We start from the raw sequence: 20,668 nt of genomic DNA on the forward strand, positions 1-20,668 counted from the left end.
TTTACTCCAACTATGAATGTCAAGTATACAAGTATATGCGTGGGATACAGCTCATTTTACTGGAAACACAGCACTTCCATTTCAATTAGTAGTAACTGTTGCAATATACTTACACTGCAGAGAGTATGTGTTCCCTAACCAGGATGATTGCCTGATCAGGAACAACACTTGGGAGATGACCGTAATTGACACACATTTGTCACCAATAGTCATGGTATCATCATGCCACATTATACTAAAATATGATTCCACCCAGTGTGTTCCTCTAAGGGGCTGCATTGGCAAATAACTTCCTTCCTTCCTTCAGGCAAGATGCTTGATGATTTCAGCCTTCACCACAGAGAAAAAAATGGTGTTATTGTACATGAAACTGTATATTTGCCTTCCCTTCTCATCTCAAAAATGTGTGGTCACTGTGTTTATGGCCCATGTTAATTTGCCTGCTAGGAGTGTAAATCAAAACAAAATAACTGTTGATGCACTTATACTCGCTTTTTCTTGCCCACTGAGGCTCGATGTAGTACCCTCCCATGCTAAGATGAAGGGTTCCCACATTTCTGGAAACTCAGAGAATCTTCCTAAATTCATAAGTGTGTGACATGGAGTATCTAGAAGCACATACCTGTGTAGGATTCTAACTTTACAGGCTATTTATATACACTTCCTTTCACTGCATTAGTTTTTGTTTGTATTGATGAACTGCATTATAATATGCAGCAGAAGGCTTTATTCAGGCTAGAGAGATGGTGTTTAGAATAAATTCCTAGACTTCTGGGACAATAGTGTGGTTATTTTTGTGGCTTGTGTATATAACATGGGGATCAAGTAGCAGCTTTTGGAAGCCTTGATGGGTTTGGGCCAAGCATGAGCTATGGGTAATTTCAGTGGTTACTTCTAGAGAAGATTAACAGAAGTCCATGTGATCAGTTATGTAATCAGCCCCACAGAAATCACTAGTTTTTTCTCCTGACCTTTCTGAATCTCAGTAGGGAGCCTAGGGCACTGTTTCTGAATTCTGCAATAGAAACTATTATATTTGCTTCCTTCCTAACAAGGAGATAACATTACACAAGCATTAGGATCTATTATCTCCAAATAGACTTGAAGGGCAGCCATTCAATGAGAGCATATGGTGCGAAAACTAGTAATTTTGCAAGATCTTTATGTTTAAATCCTTAAATTAGGGAGATTTGAGGATTTATGTTTATAGCGCCATTTTGTTTTGTAAATTGCAGTTTCTTTTATCCATCTTACTGATTCATCTCTGCTTATACAATCCAGCTCTATTAGAAGAACACTAATAAGTAGTAATGTTACACTGTTCCTGCCTTCCTTCCTGTTTGTTTCGTAGTGTCAAAACCGTCTCTACCTGTCGTTAATGGAAATGCTGTTGGTGGTCTAAGCCAAAGATGCACAACCTTTCTCTGCTTTGTCTTCTATAATCAGATCTGTCCTATGAAAGAGCAGCTGCAAATGGATTGCCAGACTTTCATTAGCATGGCATTTAAGTGAGCCTAAATAGTACAGTGAAGGGCACTTAGAAATGTGAGAAAGAGAGATCAAATTTAAGACAGGCAGAACTTTACTTGGCTATTTTCTTCTGAGGGTGAGCTAAACATTTAATGAGCAATATTGTCAGCTCTGGATCCAAGTAATCCAGGAGGCCTTGGCATCCCTAGGTCTTAAACAGGGCAAGTTGCATGATGAGGTTACAGAAAAGTGTCCCTTGATAGAACTTGACGTAAACAAGTGAGGATTTTAAACAGATTGTAATTTCATACAAAGTCACTGGCAGATGGAGAGGGAATTAGTAAAGACCAGTTACTCAGTCGCTAACCTTCTTCTACAATAGTTAGTCTTGTTGAAAGTTTTATCATACCTATGAGATAAATTATACAGTAGGCAAGATGGTTTCATTCGGGAAAACTGTCCCCGTACTTCAGTCACTTCTGCCTCTATATTGGGTGGGAATTGTTAAGAAAGTCATCAGTAGTGAAACCTGTTTCAGTGAGAAAATGAATGGTAAATGAGACTTACATCATTATTTATGCAGTATGTTGAAAAGAATTAATACTGTACTACTGTAATGGAGTTAAGTTTGTGTCCCAGAAGCATTACAAGCTTAAAAGTAAATGCTAAGATTTGTTATATTGCAGACTAGTTACAGAGAGGTTCTCACACTGTAAGTTATAGGTATATCAACACTTCCATTCTCATAGCATCACAGATGTTAGAGATGGAAAAGACTTCTTAGGTTGTTGTGAGAAGTTGCCTTTCCCAACCTGATCTAAAACACAATTATGTGTAGAGTCCGTACTCATCTCTTGCCTAGGGTTAGGCTTTATTAACAAAGAATTTAAAATTAATGAAGTCCTTCATCAGGACTGTTCAACTTACAGCTCTAGAGAGCTATTTCTACTTTCCTGATATCCAGTTGTAGTCCTGAGCCACCTGATTCAGCAAATCAGGAGCCCCACTTAACCCTTTACCAGCAGGATCAACTCCTGTTAACAAGATGCAGTGTTTCAGGTAAACGTTGCCAAATGGTTTGTCATTTAATCTATCCAGTCAGCGTGGGACTGTTTCCTATGGTGTATTCATTTTCCTGGAGCTTGTGAATTTGCAGTATAAAACTCCTACAAGGTGAATACTTGATATCAGATCCTTCCCATTTGATCACCCACCAACCACTCCAGAATTGGCACATCAGAGCAACTGCCTCTTTTACTGGATGTGAATTCCGATAGAGCCCGTCTACACCCAGCAGGTGGGGATAGCAACTTTCTGTGCTCTGTGTAAGACTGACTGACTGACTGCTGCCTCTTCAGCACAATAACTATTTTGCGGGTGTAGCTTATACCCGTTCCCTGAACGAAATATGCTGTACCCGCAAAAGGACTGTTTGGCTGGCATAACTGCAGCTACAGTGGGGCTTTTGCCGACATAACAATATCAATTAGGGGAGTGATTTGTTCACACACCTAACTGGTGTAGCTATGCTAACAAAACTTCTACGTGTAGTTCAGGCCCCAGTCTAGCCCAGGGAGTGGAGGCTCTTAGTCATTTGAATGGACTTGCCTTTTAAAATGTTACAAGCACTGGAGACTGGTAACATCTGAGACTGTAAAAAGGGGCACTCGAAACCAGTTTACAGCAGCTGGTACAGAATATAATGTATCTGATTTAAAGCAGGTTAAATGATATTTTCTCTCTCTCACACATGCACACACCCTGAGGAAGACCCTCTGACGCTAAAAGGGTCTCACTTACATAATAGGCTAATGTTCTGTAAAGTTTCATATGTTTAAATCAAACTCTCGTTGCATTACACATAAACCTGTGTCTATTTTTCTTTTTCCATTTTTTTTTTTTTACATTTATGTAACTCAGTCAAATTGGGTTTGTTTTTTAAATTGATATGCAACTGGGGTATGCATAGATGAGCAATTCCAAACCCACTTTCAAAATACATTAAAGTTAATGGAGTTTGAAACATCTTCTGTGTACACATGTAGAATAGAGTTTTCCAATGAACTTTGATAATGTTTTTTATAAATACATTCAAACTATAATATTACACAGTAAGCTGGAAGGATGAAGAAAGGAAACTGTCTGGTTGTATATTTAATATATGTAAATACCCATAATAAAGATTTTTTACATGCAGGGGAACCTATCTCTAGAGAGAAACTCCGCTAACAGTATAGCATAAAAAGTCCCAATCTGTTTGTAAGGGACACTTCAAAAGCACCTAAGTAATTTAAGAGCCTAAGAATTTTGACTCTTAATGGGACTTTGGCTCTTAAGTCCCTTAGGCACTTTTGAAAATGCTGCCCTCAGTCCATTTGAAATCTGTTCATTTTTAAATGAATTAAAAATAATTTTTAGTCCTACACCTGCCCCAGATTCCCCTTCAATTTTTTGTGGTTTTACAACCACATCTTATATTTTAAATGTTTTTCTCTCCCCCATGTTGGCTATGTCAAAGACCCATACAAATGAAGAAACAGATTCACTATACAGTGTGGTCCAGTGTATATGGTGCTGGATTGGGACTCAGGACATTGTGTTCTATTCCTGGCTCTGCTGCTGGCCTAAATGCTTAACCTTAGCCAAGTCACACCACCACTCTGTGCTGCAGTTTCCCCATCTATAAAATGGGGCTAATGATACTTGCCTCTTTGGTAAAGTGCTTTGAGATCTACAGATGAAAAGTGATATATAAGAGCTGCATGGTGTTGCTATTACATAGGGAAGACAGTGAACTGGCTAGTTACAGCGTGCTTCTGAGTACACATGCTAAACGAAAGAGTTGCAGACAAATTTTTTCCCTCTAATCTCTTCCAAATGTAGTAATTTTAGGTGGTGTGTGTAACAATCATAAGTAAAAAATATTCAGACAAAAGTGTGATATTTAGGTTGATGGTTTCCCTTTAGTTCATCATGTTGTAACAATTGAAAATAGTGAAGTTGTTTTTTGGTGGTGTTCAGTTGCTTTTCTAAATAATGGCCATTGCTTTTTGTAACCAGCTCTCTACAGGTATGTACAACTTCATTTCAGGGTTGTGCTACCTGGATTCTTTTTCAGAGATTATTAAAAATGGAAAAGAAACGGGGGCTCCTAGGGAGGCTGACTGACTGCAACTGAAACTAATCTGGCAAAATTGCATCTACAAAATCAGCTGAATATCTGTTGTGTGCATGTAATCAGATAATTGCACGTCAGCTACCTGTTTGTGTATTCACACTGGTGCACATGCAGCTTGGCAGGCACAGGTTTTGAGGCTATTTTTAATAAAGTAGCATCTCGTGATTTGAAACTAGAAGCAGGTCAAAGCTCTGATATTTCTAGTCTACTTTGGGATGGTTGGTTGGTTGAATACAGGCAGCATTTCAATAGCCGTTTTATCAGGGTTGTTTCCATTGCTGCTTTTAAGAGTTGACTGCTTAAAGTTGTGTAAAACTGCACACTGAGATTGGAAGCTGTGGATTGTAATGTGTTGGCACCGAGAATGGGGCATGGGAAAAGCACGTGTTGCTTGTCATGGTGTCCAAATAAATCACCAACTGACAAAGTGCTAATCTGCAGGGTGTCGTTTCTTCAAGAATCAGAATGTCAGAGTGAAGCTGTTGAAAGGGTAGCACTTCACTAATAATGTGCTTAAAAAGTTGCAATAGTTTGCTCCTTGTTCTCCCAGTCTGAATATAGCTGAAGACCTACATTGATCAGCAGCTTCTCAATACCCAAATAGTTAGGGTCTTATTCTTGCTGGTCTGATAGAAATTACAATGATGATACTTTCCACGTGCAATAGAGTCTTTTATCTGGGATCTAAAGCACTTTACAAGCTTTAATTGTGCTTCAAACACACCGTGGTGTAGGGCGCATATTGTCATTTGTACAATGGAGAAGCCAGAGGCGCAAGTACACTGAAGGCTTGACTTTCACAAGTGTACGTGCACAATTTCCCTGATTATGCTTTGCAAATCACTTATTTTAGCAGACAGTTGACCAGTTATATATGTAACTACTTCTCAACATGTGCAAATTTCTGATTTGTGTGTGCAATTGTGCTGATTGTACACACACAAAGGCATGTGTTTGTGCACATGCAATTGTGAAAATCAAGCTCTAAGTGAGTTGCCCCCAAATCAAACGATGAATCTGACTGAGCCAGGTGTAGAACCTAGAACTCGAAGTTTACTGTCCTGTACATTACCAACTAGACATTTGTTTCCTTCCAATTTAAAATCCGTGTCCAGAGAGAGATTGAGCAATGCCTCAAGACGGCCGAGGGATGGTGTGGAAAATAACACATTCAGGTGCTAACGCATGTGAATGGTACCGTAGGGTATTGGATTTGGATGGCAGTTACATCTTAAGTTGTTTTCCTTGCTATTTTTGGATATTATTGAGTTGCATTTGAACATGAGCTTTCTGTGCAACCATTTCTTCCCCTGGCTTAACTCCTTATTGAAGAGCTAAGCCCATATTTTAGTAGGGTGGTTTATTTCCATGGATACGCTGTGAGGTTTCCAGTTTGGGAGTATGATTCTCAGTAGGCTGTAGTTGGATAGGGTGGTTTGTAAGGAAAGTCTGCAGTTAAACACAAAACATTTCCATGATGTCGGAATAAACACAAACACTCATAAAAGCCAAGGTGAATATTCATTTGACTCTTTGAAAGTGATAAATTATTCCAGTTCAAAGAAATGCTCCTCAGACTGTTAAAATGACCAGTTAAAAGGAAGATTCACTAGAAGTGCAGAGGTGCCACAGAGTAGCAGCCACTAAGAAGCTGCTTTTGCCCATATGCAAATCTGTACATATTCAGACTTTATTATTGTTGATGTATCCTCAAGCCTGGCATTTTTATTCAGGAGAAGAAATCTTTCCACCATAAAGTGCTGAGTCTGTTACCGAGCTCTGACTCTGCGAAACATAGCCAGGAAGCCCAAACCTTTATCAGGCCTAAGGGAAACAAAACTCAGTGACATTAGGTCCTTTGATAGGACCATTACCAAGATTACTTCAATAGATTCATAGATTCAAAGGCCAGAAGGGGCCATTGTGATCTTGTAGTTTGGCTGGCCTATATATCACAGGCCATAGAATTTCCCTGAAATAATTGGGGAAGAAGTGTCGGGACAATAACACTTTGCAAGAGTATTGTTTTGGTGGGGTTTTGTTAAGTAGAAATGCACAGCACTCAAACAAAACAGACATGGAACAATGCAAAGCCCTGCTGTGTATATGATACCACATTGCTTCTTAATGGACAGGGAGGGTTGGTACAAGATTTTCCTGTACCTGCACGGCAAAGAGGCATGCATGTGGGTATTAGAAAACACCCTGTGATTCAGCGAAAGGCCTGTTTGTTAATGGATAAAAATGTATATGCCCTAGAGGAAAATAAAGGTACATATTGAGCAATAAAGTAAAATATACTTAACAGACCTTTAGTCACTTGTTGACTGGCTCTGCAGTGTGCGAAAAGATTTCCTCCCTGTTAAAGAAAGAAAATGATGATAAATAACCCTGCAGTTTCTTCTCATTTGGGAATGAAAATACAGGTAGTTAAAGAAAAAAACAAAACAAAATATGATTTCATTACTCGTTTAAAGATGTTTAGGACTCTGAGAACTAGATTTGATGTAGGCTGAAATCAGAGACCCTGCTCTGTACAGCTTCACGTGAGTAATAAAATAAGGATTATTATGGTCTTGTGGTTAAGATGGAAAACTAAGAGTCAAGAGAACAGGGTTCTGCCCCTGGCTTTTCCTCAGACTCCCTGTGTGACCTTCGACAAGTCACTTAGGCCCTGATTCAGTAGGGTCCTTAAACGTGTGCCTAATTTTAATAAATTAGATTGAACCATATGCTTAGGGTTAAGCAGATTAAGATGATATACTTTGCTGAACAGGTATGTACATAAACACATGGGTAAGTGCTTTGCTGAATTGTGGCCTTAAATGAGAGCAGCCTGGTTTTCAAAGGTTCTGAGCATCCACTGCTTCAGCAGGATTTTTGGATGCTCAGCATCTCTGAAAATTTTTGTTAGGTGCCTAAATAGGGATTAGGCTGCATGTGAGTTTACATTGATATTCTTCACAGAAGCCCCACACTTGCAAACACACAAGCTATTATTCTGCTCATTTTTCATTTATTATTATTATTGTTTTATTTTATTTGCTGATGGTTTCTTTTCAGCTGATATTTTAGTGATTTATTCAAGTTAAAGCCCAGATCCTTGCATTAATGCTTCCACACAAGAGCAGTTCTCCCTTCTGCAGTCACCTGTTGCAGAGTCTTGGTCTGTTGGACTACATATTTCAAGCATAGCTTAATGCGCAGTCAGAGGGCCAATTTTGCCCTCTAACCCCATTGACTTCAGCAGGAGGTACACCTGGGCCAAGCACGTTTAGAAGACTTGTCAACTGTAATGCATCTCACATGCAGAACGAGCACCCTTTCTCACACTCCCACAGCCTGAATGGAGTGTTGTGCATTCAGCTGTGTTCTGGGAAGCAGGAGTGCTTGAGCTGTAGGTGTTATTCCTGGTTGGTGGGGGCTGCTGTGGCACCTGCTGAGCAGGCAGCCTGGGACCTGTCTGCCTCTTCCCCAGGCTGCTCTTTACTTCCCCTGAGAGTTCCCCGCCAACATGGAGCAGTGGGGAAGAGTTAACAAAGTTTAATACCACATCATAGCAACCCCACCTCATCATTCACTCCAGTAGCCCCAGGCTCTTATCTTCACAGTGGTTCAGCAATTGCACTATCCTCAAGCTCCCACATTTAGTCCTGAGTTCACTCAGAGATGCCTTTGTCTCCCCACAAGCCATATACTCCTATTCTGAGGGTGTGAGGAATAAGGACCTTCTTCCTTGCAGCTGTTCCCACTGCTCCAGAGAACCCTGTATGGGAAATCAAGGACTTGTCGTCCCTGCTGTTCGTACAACACCTTTCACCAACACCAAACCCACACAATCATTTTTAAACAGAACTTTATGGTTTTACACAAATTGTTTACAAGTTTGCAAATTAATTCATTAAATATTTTTTAGAATATGGCACACATGGAGTGGCACCAAATGTCGAGGTTTTGCACTGGCAAGGGAGAAAGCATTTTTTCCCTGTTCTCACATGATCATCTCTGACCAACCCATGAGGAGTGTTGACAGACTCTGGCAGAAACCATGTCACACCTTTAATGAAAGGATACCTTGGTCTCAACGTGGAATCTTTGAGAGTGCAATTGGGGAATAAAGAAGGAAATGTGCAGGTCTTGAAGAGCTTTCTCCTCCTCCCCAAAACCAAACCCAATCACACCCCAAACTTTCTTAACCATGCAAAATGGTTATTTAACGATTATTTTTAAAACGCATTAGAGGTAATAGTATGTACTTTACTGCTCTGTTGGGCCCTCTTTGAAACCTATTCAAAAGCATTCAGCTTAGTGTTTAGTTTGAATTTCTTTAAAAGTTGTTTCTCATTCTTTTGTGCATATTTGTAAGTTGCAGAATAGTTCTCATTCTCTTTACCATGTGTGCTTGTTAACCAGTACTGTACAATGCTGTGTATGGTTGCATGGCACCTTTCATGAACACATTCCAAAAAGATTTGCACAGAAAAGCCCAAACTTGCCAGATAAGTCTAGGTGTAAAGAGTAAGTTTTAAGCTTTAATGTACATGAGTCAGACTGACTCCATATTTTAGGTTCTTGATGGGAGCAGATTCCAGATTTAGGGCAAAATTCTGTTCTCAGATCCACACAGTGACTCTTGACGTATATTCTTCTGTGATGACATGTAGACGTGTGGTGGGTGTGAGGGAATGGAATATCTTGAAAGGAAAGAGATGACATCAGGCTACATAGTAACCTGCCACCGGATCCGGTATGGTCACTAATGACAGAACCCTAAACACAGTGTGAAGGCTGTTCCTGAGTAGATTATACCAACTTCTGATAGAAACTCGAGGGATCTGTCTCTCAAACACTTTGGCAACGCTTGGGTAGCTTGTCATGCCAACAAAATATTGCTGGATTGATCTGAGACTGGTTTGTGAAGTTAAGGCCAGAATTTTGCCTGTAGGATGTACCACTACTAACCGTACCTCCTCTGTAAATCAGTTTTGAGCGGTGTTGTGAATAGCCAGCAGACTGGTTTTCGAGCTCTTCGGAGGCAGCAGCTCCAGCAAACACGCAAGTCCCAAATGATGCAGCGCTGTCGCGGTTTTAAAAACAGTTTGATTTTTTTTTTTTAACAGGGGAGCCCAGTGTAACTCCTTCAAGACTGGAGTGACACTCTGCATCTGCATCTGCCTCATGTGAGTCAAAATCCTGGCAGCAGCATTTTGCACAAGCTGGAGTCTCTGTAGAGATTTTTTTTTCTTTCCCAGGAAGGCTATAAAATTGCTACCGTATGTGTCTTGGCAGCAAAGGTAAAAAACAAAACAAAAATACCCCAACCACCCAAAATCCACAATAAAGTGCATGAGAATTCCATACCTTACTGTGCAACTCCTGCTCATTCCAACACATTCTAACACATGCCGTGGAAGTCATCACGGACTTAGAGCCTGCAACATTCACTTCTGTGGTACCACTTTTTAATTCTTCACAATGTAATTTGATGGCAAATTATGATGTTAAGGGGAAGCTGTAAGTGCTGTCAGCTGGCTTCTGTTTTCAAAGCTTTGGTTGTTCTTTCGCAATCCATAGTTACATAACCCCTGAACACTGTGTACTGACTGCCCTGAGCTGCTGAAGCATTTGTCTGTTGCAGAGCACAAACCTTTAAAATAACTTGTCCTTTTGTCATTGGGGACCAACATGTTTGTGGAGGGATGGGGGTCAACTTAAAAAAAGATAGAAAAAGTTGTAATATGTGCTTATATTTGCTGTAATTTTGTTAGAAGTAGGGCTAAGAGACCAACAAAAACATACTGAAGATTGAATGGTTGTGTTTTTGTGGCTGTGCATATTTCACCTGTCACACACTTGCGGGCGCTTTGAGGCGGGGGCACTGTTAGCTGTGTGGGAGCTCACAGCACAACGGATTCTGCATGGCAAGCATCTAAATCTATGACATCCACAGTATCCTACACAAAGTCTATAGCTGTGACCACAGTGGCTAGGGCTTTGGGGGGTTTCCAGGAAAGTATTTAATTACTTTTTTCTTTTTTTAGTCATCCAGCTGTAGATCTCTCCTTACTGCTAAATTCCTGCACAGATGACTGACCAGAACAAGATATAAAAACACATCAGCCCTGAGTACACGAATATATTGCCACGTTTCCACAGGATCGGTACTATGCCCTAACTTTCAAACAGCTTCTTGGAGGACCCCCTTCAGTGTAGTGGAGCCCCACTTTTTAGCTTAAGGGTAGGCTTCCCAGCCTCACCGCCTCCTAGGCTGAACCTCTTGGCTCCAGCACTCCTGGCTTCACACCGTGAGCTCTGCCCAGCAAGTCCCATTGAGACAGACTCCTAGTTAGAGACTTGTCCACTCTGCAGGGATTAACGCAACTGAGCAAGTTTTTCCAGTGACACCAAAAACACTTTTCAGAAGAGAGTAGGATTTATTAGTCAGTTGGAAGACAGCATTGGAAGTTCTTAGGTTAGCATAGAGAAATAAAGGTTAAAGCATAGCCCATTCTGGTCAAGCCAGAGCAAACCACCAGCCACGCTGTAGTGGATTCCATTTTAGGCTCTCTGTCTCTCTCTGTCAGTCCCAGGAGAGAGTAACCAGCTTCCTCCAGTATCCCATACTTTATTCTCTGCTGATTGTGTCTCAGTCGTTTGTTCTCGAGCTGGGTCTCTGCTTAGTTGCCCTGCTGGGGTGAGAGGAGATGGGGGCTCCTTCCTCTTGGTCATTGTTTGCTAGGTGTCAATATTCTGGTCATTGGACTTTCTTTGGATTCTGCACTGATATGGGGTCACTTTCAGCAGGTTCCAGCCAGTTCCTTAATGATCCTATTCACTGTGGCCCAGACCACAAGGTGACACCTGAACCTCATGTCCTGTCCTGCTTCCATGAGCAGACTTAACACTTTTCCCTCCACTGGGTAACAATATGAAGTGCAGAGGGAAACTGAGGCACACAGAGGTTTCATTAAAATATTACAGAAAATTCCCAGTTTGTCACGTGTATGTGTGTATGTAGATAGAGGTTATATAATGTGGCCATTGCAGCATCACAGTCCTGTTCACACTGTTTATCTCAAGTAGGTGGATCACTTGCCTGAAGCTCATGTTACTGAAATGAGCATTTGCACAGCTTGTGCGAAAATGTCAGTAGCTTGTAGCTCATGCTGATTAATATAGTCCGTACCGTGGTGTAGTGTGTTGTCAAAATGGGGCGTGGGCGAGGTGAACTCTGAAACCATTCCCAGTTGTCTAATTAAAGGCAAGTATATCTTGGATAACATCACAGTAACTGCAGAATACTATTTATAGTCTATTTCCATCCTCCAAGAGTCTGATTTCCAGTGTGTCTGTTGATTTCTTACACTAGGAAGAAGACTCTTCTTTTCCAGGTGTCTTTAGTGATGACACCCAAACAGACTCTTTGAATGAGCTAGTGGCTTGCGTTTTAAAAAAGGGCTTGGGCAAGGAGGCAAGCAAAGTCCAAAGTTTATAGGTGAGAATATGAATTTTGCGAATGTTCAGGGACAGCCTTGTGGTTGTGCCACCCCTAATCAGGGATCTGGATTTGATTCCTTGTATTGGTATGGTCTGGGAATACCAGATAGTCTTTTGCAACCACCTTTCTTTTTGGCTTTTCAGCTGCTTTCATAGGCTAGAAGGGAGGTCTTAGAATCATAGAATATCAGGGTGGGAAGGGACCTCAGGAGGTCATCTAGTCCAACCCCCTGCTCAAAGCAGGACCAATCCCCAACTAAATCAGTGATGGATGTAGATTGGAGAGGGGAGTGCAATGCATAAAAAATGGAATAAGGGTATTTTAAGGGTTGCATGATGCACATAGAAAATATGAATCCACTGCCCTTTCCCCTGAAAGATTGTTAGAGAAGTAAGGGTGTTATTTGAAAGATAGCATTGTATTAGCTACAGCCATGCTTTCTTGGTGGTGTACCATGTGGATTGATCGTAAATCCCTTCTGTTTGTCTAAAAGGGATCCCAAAGTACTCTTCAGATTGTCCATGTGTATGTAGGGGTCACTACAGCTGTCTCTGGGCTCCAGAAATGACCATGGCTCATGTCTGAAGTGCTGTTATAGCCGTATCAGTCCCAGGATATTAGAGACACAAAGTTGGTGAGGTGATATCTCTGTTGGTGAGAGAGACAAGCTTTCAACAAACTGTTCCCATAGCAGCAACATAATGCAACAGGGTTTTTAGAAGAAGGGGAATGGTGAAGTTCTGTATAGAGAAAGAAATTACAGTTTCCTTGGGAATTTGGCCAGATTACCAAGGTGAAATCGCACAGCAGTGTTAAAAAATGTATATGGTCTGTCTGAAGAACTAGGATGGCTCCAGCTTCTTCCTGGTGGTGGTGGGGGCTGAGGTGGGCTAGACAGAAAATGGGGGGGAGGCGGCGCTATACATCTTGTGGGCGCACCCATTTATTTTTTAACAATACGCACTTCAATGTGTGATTTATCTGTTATCCTCAAAAGAGGAATAAAAACATATACAGACACATCGGGTTTAAACTTTGTCTAGCCTGTGAAGTGAGCAAAGTAGGCTATTGGGAAGATTTGGAGACTCAGAGCCATAATGCAGCAACTCGCACTGCGGTCAGTCTGGAGCAGGGGGCCTCAGTGCTAGCGAGGGTTAACTGAACACAGGTGCTGTAGGGAGTGTTACCCAGACACCGCTCTGTCCTGCATGTGCAGCTGCGGCAGGCACTGTGGCAGGGAGCTGCACGCTGGGGATGGAAACCAGGTACGGAGGAAGGCCCTTGACTCATCAGATAAATCCATCCCCACAAGGCAAGCTGGACATCCCGGACCTGAGCTTGCTCCCCACCCAGGGCTGGATGGCTGCAGCCGGACAATGCTCTGACAAGCCTCCCCACCAGTCAGCAACCTCCCTGCCCCTGCCTCAGGGGTGCCATTTAGGGAGGTGCTCCCCCTCCCAAGTTTCATACCACAGTATAATTTTACAATTTGTGTGTGTGTGTGTGTTCGGAGAGTGTGCGAGGGAGACTCTGTGGGTGTTAGTGGGTATGTGTTGAGGGAGTGTGTACGGGAGTGTGTATTTGTTGGGGGTAGCATGTGAGAGAGACTGAGCGTGTGTGTGTTGGGGGTAGTGTGTGTGGGAGACTGTGTTGAGGGAGTGTGTACGGGAGTGTGTATTTGTTGGGGGTAGCATGTGAGAGAGACTGAGCGTGTGTGTGTTGGGGGAGTGTACGTGGGAGACTGTGTGTGTGTGTGTTGGGGGAGCTTGTGTGGGAGACTGCACGGGCCTGAGTGAGAGTGTCAGCATGCTGTCTCTTTAAGCTGAGCATTCAGGAGCCTGACGCTTGTTCAGTGCTGCAGCAGCTCCCACTCCTGAGCCAGAGACACCAGCAAACAGGCTCCCTGTCCCCCGACCCCAGCTCAGTGGAGACCCACTCAGGCACGGCCACCTCTAGCATCAGGCAAGCTCCCCCAGTGCCCTGCCAGCCGTGGATCAGCTTCCCAAAGAAGGGAAGACTTAAGTGTAAACATGGGGCTCACAGCCTCTGTACTGCCTGCTGCTGAGGAGCCATGTCACACCTCTAGCCAAGGCTAGCTTCAGCAGAGGAGTTGACTGTGCGGATCTCTGCAGCGCAGCCAGGGCTGCAAATCTGTCAGAGGATCCCTGAGCACAAAGGGACTGAATGGAAGAAGAAGACGATTTTCCTACAGTCTAGGCCAGCGGCTAAAGCCTCCTCTCTGTAGATCAGGTGTGTGTGAGGTCTTCAGGAACCAGTCCGCTTCTCCTGGCTGCTTCAGTTTGCAGGCCGGAGTGAGCAGCAGGTGGGAAGTGAGAGCGAGTGAATTTGGGGAAGGAGAAGTGAGTGTGTCTGCTGTGGGGAGCCTGGCCAGCAGCCACAGCTCTTTCCGCTGCGCCTTCACAGGCGGCCAGAGAGCAGCGGCTGCTGGCCAGGTGCCCAGCTCTGAAGCCACTGCCACAGCCAGTAGCTGGGAGAGGTGGCTATGGGGGGGGTGGCTAAGGCAAATTTTGGGATGGCTGTAGCCCCTCCAAGCCCCCTCTAGCACCGCCCCTGTGAATAACTCAGCATGTCCTTGTCCCATGCTGCTTTAATAAACGGGGAAATCTGGGCATCTGTCTTACCCATCTACAATACATGAAGGCATATTTCTTATTGTTCCCTTCAGTAATTTGCCTTTAGCAGCCCTTCATCAAGAGAATTCATTTTTTCTAGACTCTGTTCTTTCATGATCTTCACTGTGCTCTTTCTATTCTGACCTCCTTTTGCTCACTAGCGCACTAGATCACACCCCAGAATTTCCGTCACAATCCTGTGCTCTCTTATTTATATTAGTTATTTCTGCCCCTCATTCTCACCCACAACACAATCAATCTCTCTCTTCCTATTGCACAGAGAAGGTCCCATGCAGCAAATGTCATATAACTTTATTATATGTTTACCATTAGTATAGTAAAAGCTTGAAGATTTTGTTAACTACATTATTACTATTACTATTATTATTATCAAGTTGCAGTGGGGGAGGTTTAGATTGGATATTAGGAAAAACTTTTTCACTAAGAGGGTGGTGAAACACTGGAATGCGTTACTTAGGGAGGTGGTAGAATCTCCTTCCTTAGAGGTTTTTAAGGTCAGGCTTGACAAAGCCCTGGCTGGGATGATTTAACTGGGAATTGGTCCTGCTTTGAGCAGGGGGTTGGACTAGATGACCTTCTGGGGTCCCTTCCAACCCTGATATTCTATGATTCTACTTTTAGGTATCCTTTACTATTAAGTAAGTTAGTATTATAAGTGTGTTCAAGCTTACAATGAATTGTTGCTTTTCTAAGTGATAATAGGCCTTTGTTAAAAATAATAATGAACCCTTAGATATCTGTCAGCCAAATAATACGCTGGAGGACCCATGTTACTGTAGAGCTGGGCAAAATCTTTTTGGCAAATAGTAAATTCACTGGCAAATGCAGTATTGGGGGGAACTGAAACTATTTGAAAATTTGGGTTGAATTTGGCAATAGGTTTGGCCAAGTAAAAGCTGAAAACAGAAATTTTGGAAGTATGATAACTCATTTTGAAAATGTCAGATCCACTCCACATTTTATTTTGAAAATGTTGGTTTGAATTAGCATTTAATTAGCATTTAATTTGACCAGAACAAATTTTTGGCAGGTTTTCATGTAGTCAAGAAAAAAAATTCATTTTTGGTTAGAAACTGACCAGTTTTTTCCCCTGGAAACCAAAAATCACTTTGTTCAGTTCTATATATGAGATTCCTCATGACAGTCACCATAATCTATAATCTGTCCCTGTCTAACATCCCTGATTTTCCTTCATGAGCTTCCTCCTTTTCCATCTTTTTTCAGTAGTTTCACATATGAGTTTTCTCCTCTTTGACTTGGTCTCTCTTTTCCACAGCACATTTTCTTACCTGTAGTAATTCTTTGGGGACTGTAGATATATATTATTATTGTTAGCATTTTTTATGACTCCCGCAGCGGTGCTAGGCACTTCACAGAAAAGCATGTCCGTGTTCTGAAGAGTTTACCATTCAAATAGCACATGTGTATATGACACATACATCTGCTGCCTCCAAATCATTAATACAGTGGGGCCCACTTAAATATATATCTCAACTGTGATGGGAATTATTTGACCTCAGTGCATCTTAGGGGCAGATTCTGTGAGAGTGACAGTTTCCAGGCAGCAAAACTCAACATACTGTCCACAGAAATACAGTGAAGCCATCAAATGATCTTTGAATGAACTTGTTATATAAGGTTCGTTAAGTACATTTTCCCTGCTCTGAGCTAAGGTATATTTTATAAATGAAATATTAAAATAATAAACTGGTTTAAAAGAATAACATTTTGATGCAAGAAGGTAACATCTCACAGGTTTCTACGGTACCATATAGTTTTATTAATAAATTATATGCTGACCTGATTACTGTATCTTCTGTGGAAGCCATCACAGCCCACAGCACTTATAAACACCTCCTAGCTGAATTCCTGACACTAATATTAGGCTACGGAATTGTGTCCAGAGTAACAGCTGTAACAGTAGTAAAGAATTTCAGACTCTCTGCTTCTAATAATGTGTATAGCAGGGGTGGGGGAGGAGAGGGAGATGCTGTTTGGAATATATTTCCTCTGAGGCAAAGAGCTCTGATGGACTGACTTATATTTCATCTGGTGCGTTCTGCTTCTGAAATATGAACTGCATTTCCATTCTGCAAAAGGCCTCTAGCATGATCTAATTCCATGATCACTGTAAGCACCAGAGCAAGTGAACCTGAAATAGAGAAGGAAAATAATGACGGAACCTAGTGTGGAAGAGGGAGGAGGGAGAATGGAAAAATTATTTTTAACTGCCTTGTTTTACCATGAGCTGTTTTTGTATTTTCTAACTGGAATCTTATCTTGGTACAGTGTATAAATCCCCTGAATATGAATCTCTTGGATTTGACCTGACCGTAGAAAGATTGGTTTCCATTGGATACCCTCAGGAGCTGCTCAGTTTTGTCTATGATCCTTCTTTCCCTACCAGGTAAATGACTAAGAGATACTGATCTAGTCTACTTGTGGCTTTGAATGTTTGTTCTGTGAAGTTCATAGACGTGAAATTTCAAGTTTTCAGAAGACACCTTTTAAGCCTTTAGTTGTGCACAGAACTTTGTTGAACATACCCGATTGACTTGCAGTGACTGACTTCACTTGTGCAGAATTTTTGCACAAACAGACAGCCTCCTTCCTTTCATTCCTCCCACATTGAGTTGCACTGAGCCTACTGCCACAAGTTACCATGTCCATAATAGGAAGATGGGTCGTAATGAAGCTGTCAGGACGGTTACACTGAGCATGTTCAGTGAATTCACTACCCCCATCATGGGGAGGACAAAGAAGGGTTGCCTATGTGAGGACAACTGGCAGCAGCCTTACTACCAATCAGTCTTGAAGAAGCTCATTGTTTTCAGCAGTCATGGAATCTCCTTTTCCCAAAGGCTAGTGACTAGATAAATGAGCTGAAACTTGTAATGTGGTTTTGCCAGAAAAGATGTAGATCTCAAATCGGTAGCAGGGAATGACATGGCATTTTTTTGCAGCTGTCACATGCCACGTCTGGCTCTCCTAAATGCAATGGAGAGATGCACAGGACTGGAGAGGTTCCTTCCCCCAATCAGCTCTCCATTGCATCCCAGTAGAATTCTCAGGGAATCACTAGGGCAGGCGTGAGAGCCAAATTCTTGACCTTGTGTAGAAAGCTACACATCTTCCCCGATGAACGTATAGCTAAGCTTTCTGTTAAGTATAATGATCCTGTTTTAAGATCCATAGAGAGCAGGTCAATTTTACATTTCAACCTGGCAATGCAGGGGGTGGGGAGGGTGGTTACACAGCCAGACAGAGGGATACGTTAGAAGTGGATCAGCACAACCCTGCCCCCAGTGTTCAGTTCTGTTTTGGATTGGACATGTAAGAATTGGCTCAAATATTCTACTTCAAATAAGCACACTCAAGAGCTGATTTTGATTCTTGCTGAGTATGGTGCATTTGGCCACTCCTCAGTGTGTTTCTGATTTCACATCTTAAATTCCTTCCTTGACAGAGGCCTGGTATTTGATACACTGTATGGAAACCTGTTGAAAGTCGATGCCTATGGGAACCTCCTGGTGTGTGCACATGGCTTTAACTTCGTGAGAGGGTGAGTACTGACAACTTGGCCATTCACTGGTCATTGGCTCTGGTTTGATAAATGGCTTAATAAACCATAAGGAATAGCGGACAATTTGTTGATAAAGAGAGGCTGCTTTTATATTTTTATAGGTTTGGTTCGGTTTACATATAAGAAATTGTGAGTGTTCTGAAGTTAATGATATTTCAAAGTCTAGGAAAAACATCAGTACAGTACAAAGAGGCCTATATTTTCTAGAGCAGTGGAAATAGGATAGGACATGGCGTAGGGAAGAGTTTAGGATAGGACAGTGTGTGGGGCTTTTTACCTGTGCTGGCATAATTCAGTTTCAGCACCCTGTCATCAGGTAAAATGATTCAGTTGTGTCAGCCCTTTCTGGAACAGGCAGAAGTCTGCATCGCATGAACAACTGCCAGTGGTTCAGCTCACCAGTCTTTCCTTGAGAGAGGTGAAGGATTGAACTAGCCTAGGAGCTAAATTATTGTAGCTTATGGTTTAGGTCAATGGGAAGAAAGGAGAGCAGCAGAATACAGACCCTGGACTTCAGAAAACCAGACTTTGACTCCCTCAGGGAACTGATAGGCAGGATCCCCTAGGAGGCTAATATGAAGGGGAGGAGGAAAACAACGAGGAGTCCTTGTGGCACCTTAGAGACTAACAAATTTATTTGGGCATAAGCTTTCGTGGGCTAGAACCCACTTCATCAGATGCATGGAGTGGAAAATACTGTAGCAGGTATATTTATATATAGTACATGAAAAGATGGGAGTTGCCTTATCAGGTGGAGGGGTCAGTCTAACGAGACAATTCAATTAACAGTAGAATACCAAGGGAAGAAGAATCACTTTTGTAGTGGTAATGAGGGTGGCCCATTTCAAACAGTTGACAAGAAGGTGTGAGTAACAGTAGGGGGAAATTAGTATGGTAAAATTAGGTTTTGTAATGACTCATCCACTCCCAGTCTTTATTCAGGCATAATTTGATGGTGTCCAGTTTACAAATTAATTCCAGTTCTGCAGTTTCATGTTGGTGTCTGTTTTTGAAATGAGGGGGAAAGGAGTCCTGGAGAGCTGGCTGTATTTTAAAGAAGCCTTATTGAGGGCGCAGGAACAAACCATCCCGATGTGCAGAAAGACTAGCAAATATGGCAGGCTACCAGCTTGGCTTAACAGAGAAATCTTCGGTGAGCTTAAACACAAAAAGGAAGTTTACAAGAAGTGGAAACTTGGACAAATGACTAGGGAGGAGTATAGAAATATTGCTCGAGCATGCAGGAGTGTAATCAGGAAGGCCAAAGTACAATTGGAGTTGCAGCTAGCAAGGGATGTGAAGGGTAGCAAGAAGGCTTTCTACAGGTTAGCAATAAGAAGAAGGTCACCTCTATGAGTGGGACCCTTATTGAATGAGGGAGGCAACCTAGTGACAGATGATGTGGGAAAAGCTGAAGTACTCAATGCTTTTTTTGCCTCAGTCTTCACAGACAAGGTCAGCTCCCAGACTGCTGCACTGGGCAGCACAGTTTGGGGAGGAGGTGAGCAGCCCTCAGTGGTGAGAGAACAGGTTACGGACTATTTAGAAAAGCTGGACATACACAAGTCCATGGGGCTGGATGCAATGCATCCGAGGGTGCTGAGGGAGTTAGCTGATGTGATTGGAGAGCCATTGGCTATTATCTTTGAAAACTCGTGGCAGTCAGGGGAGGTCCTGGACAATTGGAAAAAGGCAAATATAGTGCCCATCTTTAAAAAAGGGAAGGAGGAGAATCCAGGGAACTACAGACCGGTCAGCCTCACCTCAGTCCCCGGAAAAATCATGGAGCAGATCCTCAAGGAAGCCATTTTGAAGCACTTGGAGGAGAGGAAGGTGATCAGGAACAGTCAACGTGGATTCACCAAGGGCAAGTCATTCCTGACCAACCTGATTGCCTTCTATGATGAGGTAACTGGCTCTGTGGATATGGGGAAAGCGGTGGACGTGATATACCTTGACTTTAGCAAAGCTTTTGATATGGTGTCCCACAATATTCTTGCCAGCAAGTTAAAGAAGTATGGATTGGATGAATGGACTGTAAGGTAGATAGAAAGCTGGCTAGATCGTCGGGCTCCACGGGTCGTGATCAACGGCTCAATGTCTAGTTGGCAGCCGATATCAAGCGGAGTGCCCCAGGGGTCGGTCCTGGGGCCAGTTTTGTCAACATCTTCATTAATGATCTGGATGATGGGATGGATTGCACCCTCAGCAAGTTCACAGATGATACTAAGCTGGGGGGAGAGGTAGATATGCTGGAGGGTAGGGATAGGGTCCAGAGTGACCTA

At 42.5% G+C, this 20,668-nt stretch overlaps 1 protein-coding gene across 3 annotated transcripts in view; it reads left to right on the forward strand.

The window, feature by feature from the left end:
- The window catches only part of NT5C2 (5'-nucleotidase, cytosolic II), an 87,297-nt gene that overhangs the window by 48,594 nt on the left and 18,035 nt on the right, over positions 1-20,668 (forward strand). Inside the window, exons 2-4 of one of the 3 annotated variants that reach the window (XM_073354480.1) lie at positions 9,769-9,942; positions 17,090-17,207; positions 18,267-18,362. In XM_073354480.1, the coding sequence (XP_073210581.1) occupies positions 9,924-9,942; positions 17,090-17,207; positions 18,267-18,362 (233 nt within the window). In that variant the 5' untranslated portion in view covers positions 9,769-9,923. Of the gene's footprint in view, positions 1-9,768; positions 9,943-17,089; positions 17,208-18,266; positions 18,363-20,198; positions 20,292-20,668 lie in introns of those variants that run through there. The other 2 variants (XM_073354479.1, XM_073354481.1) reach the window with 2 other exon arrangements.

This window comes from Lepidochelys kempii, chromosome 7 (genome assembly GCF_965140265.1).
Source record: "Lepidochelys kempii isolate rLepKem1 chromosome 7, rLepKem1.hap2, whole genome shotgun sequence".
NCBI lineage: Eukaryota > Metazoa > Chordata > Testudines > Cheloniidae > Lepidochelys > Lepidochelys kempii.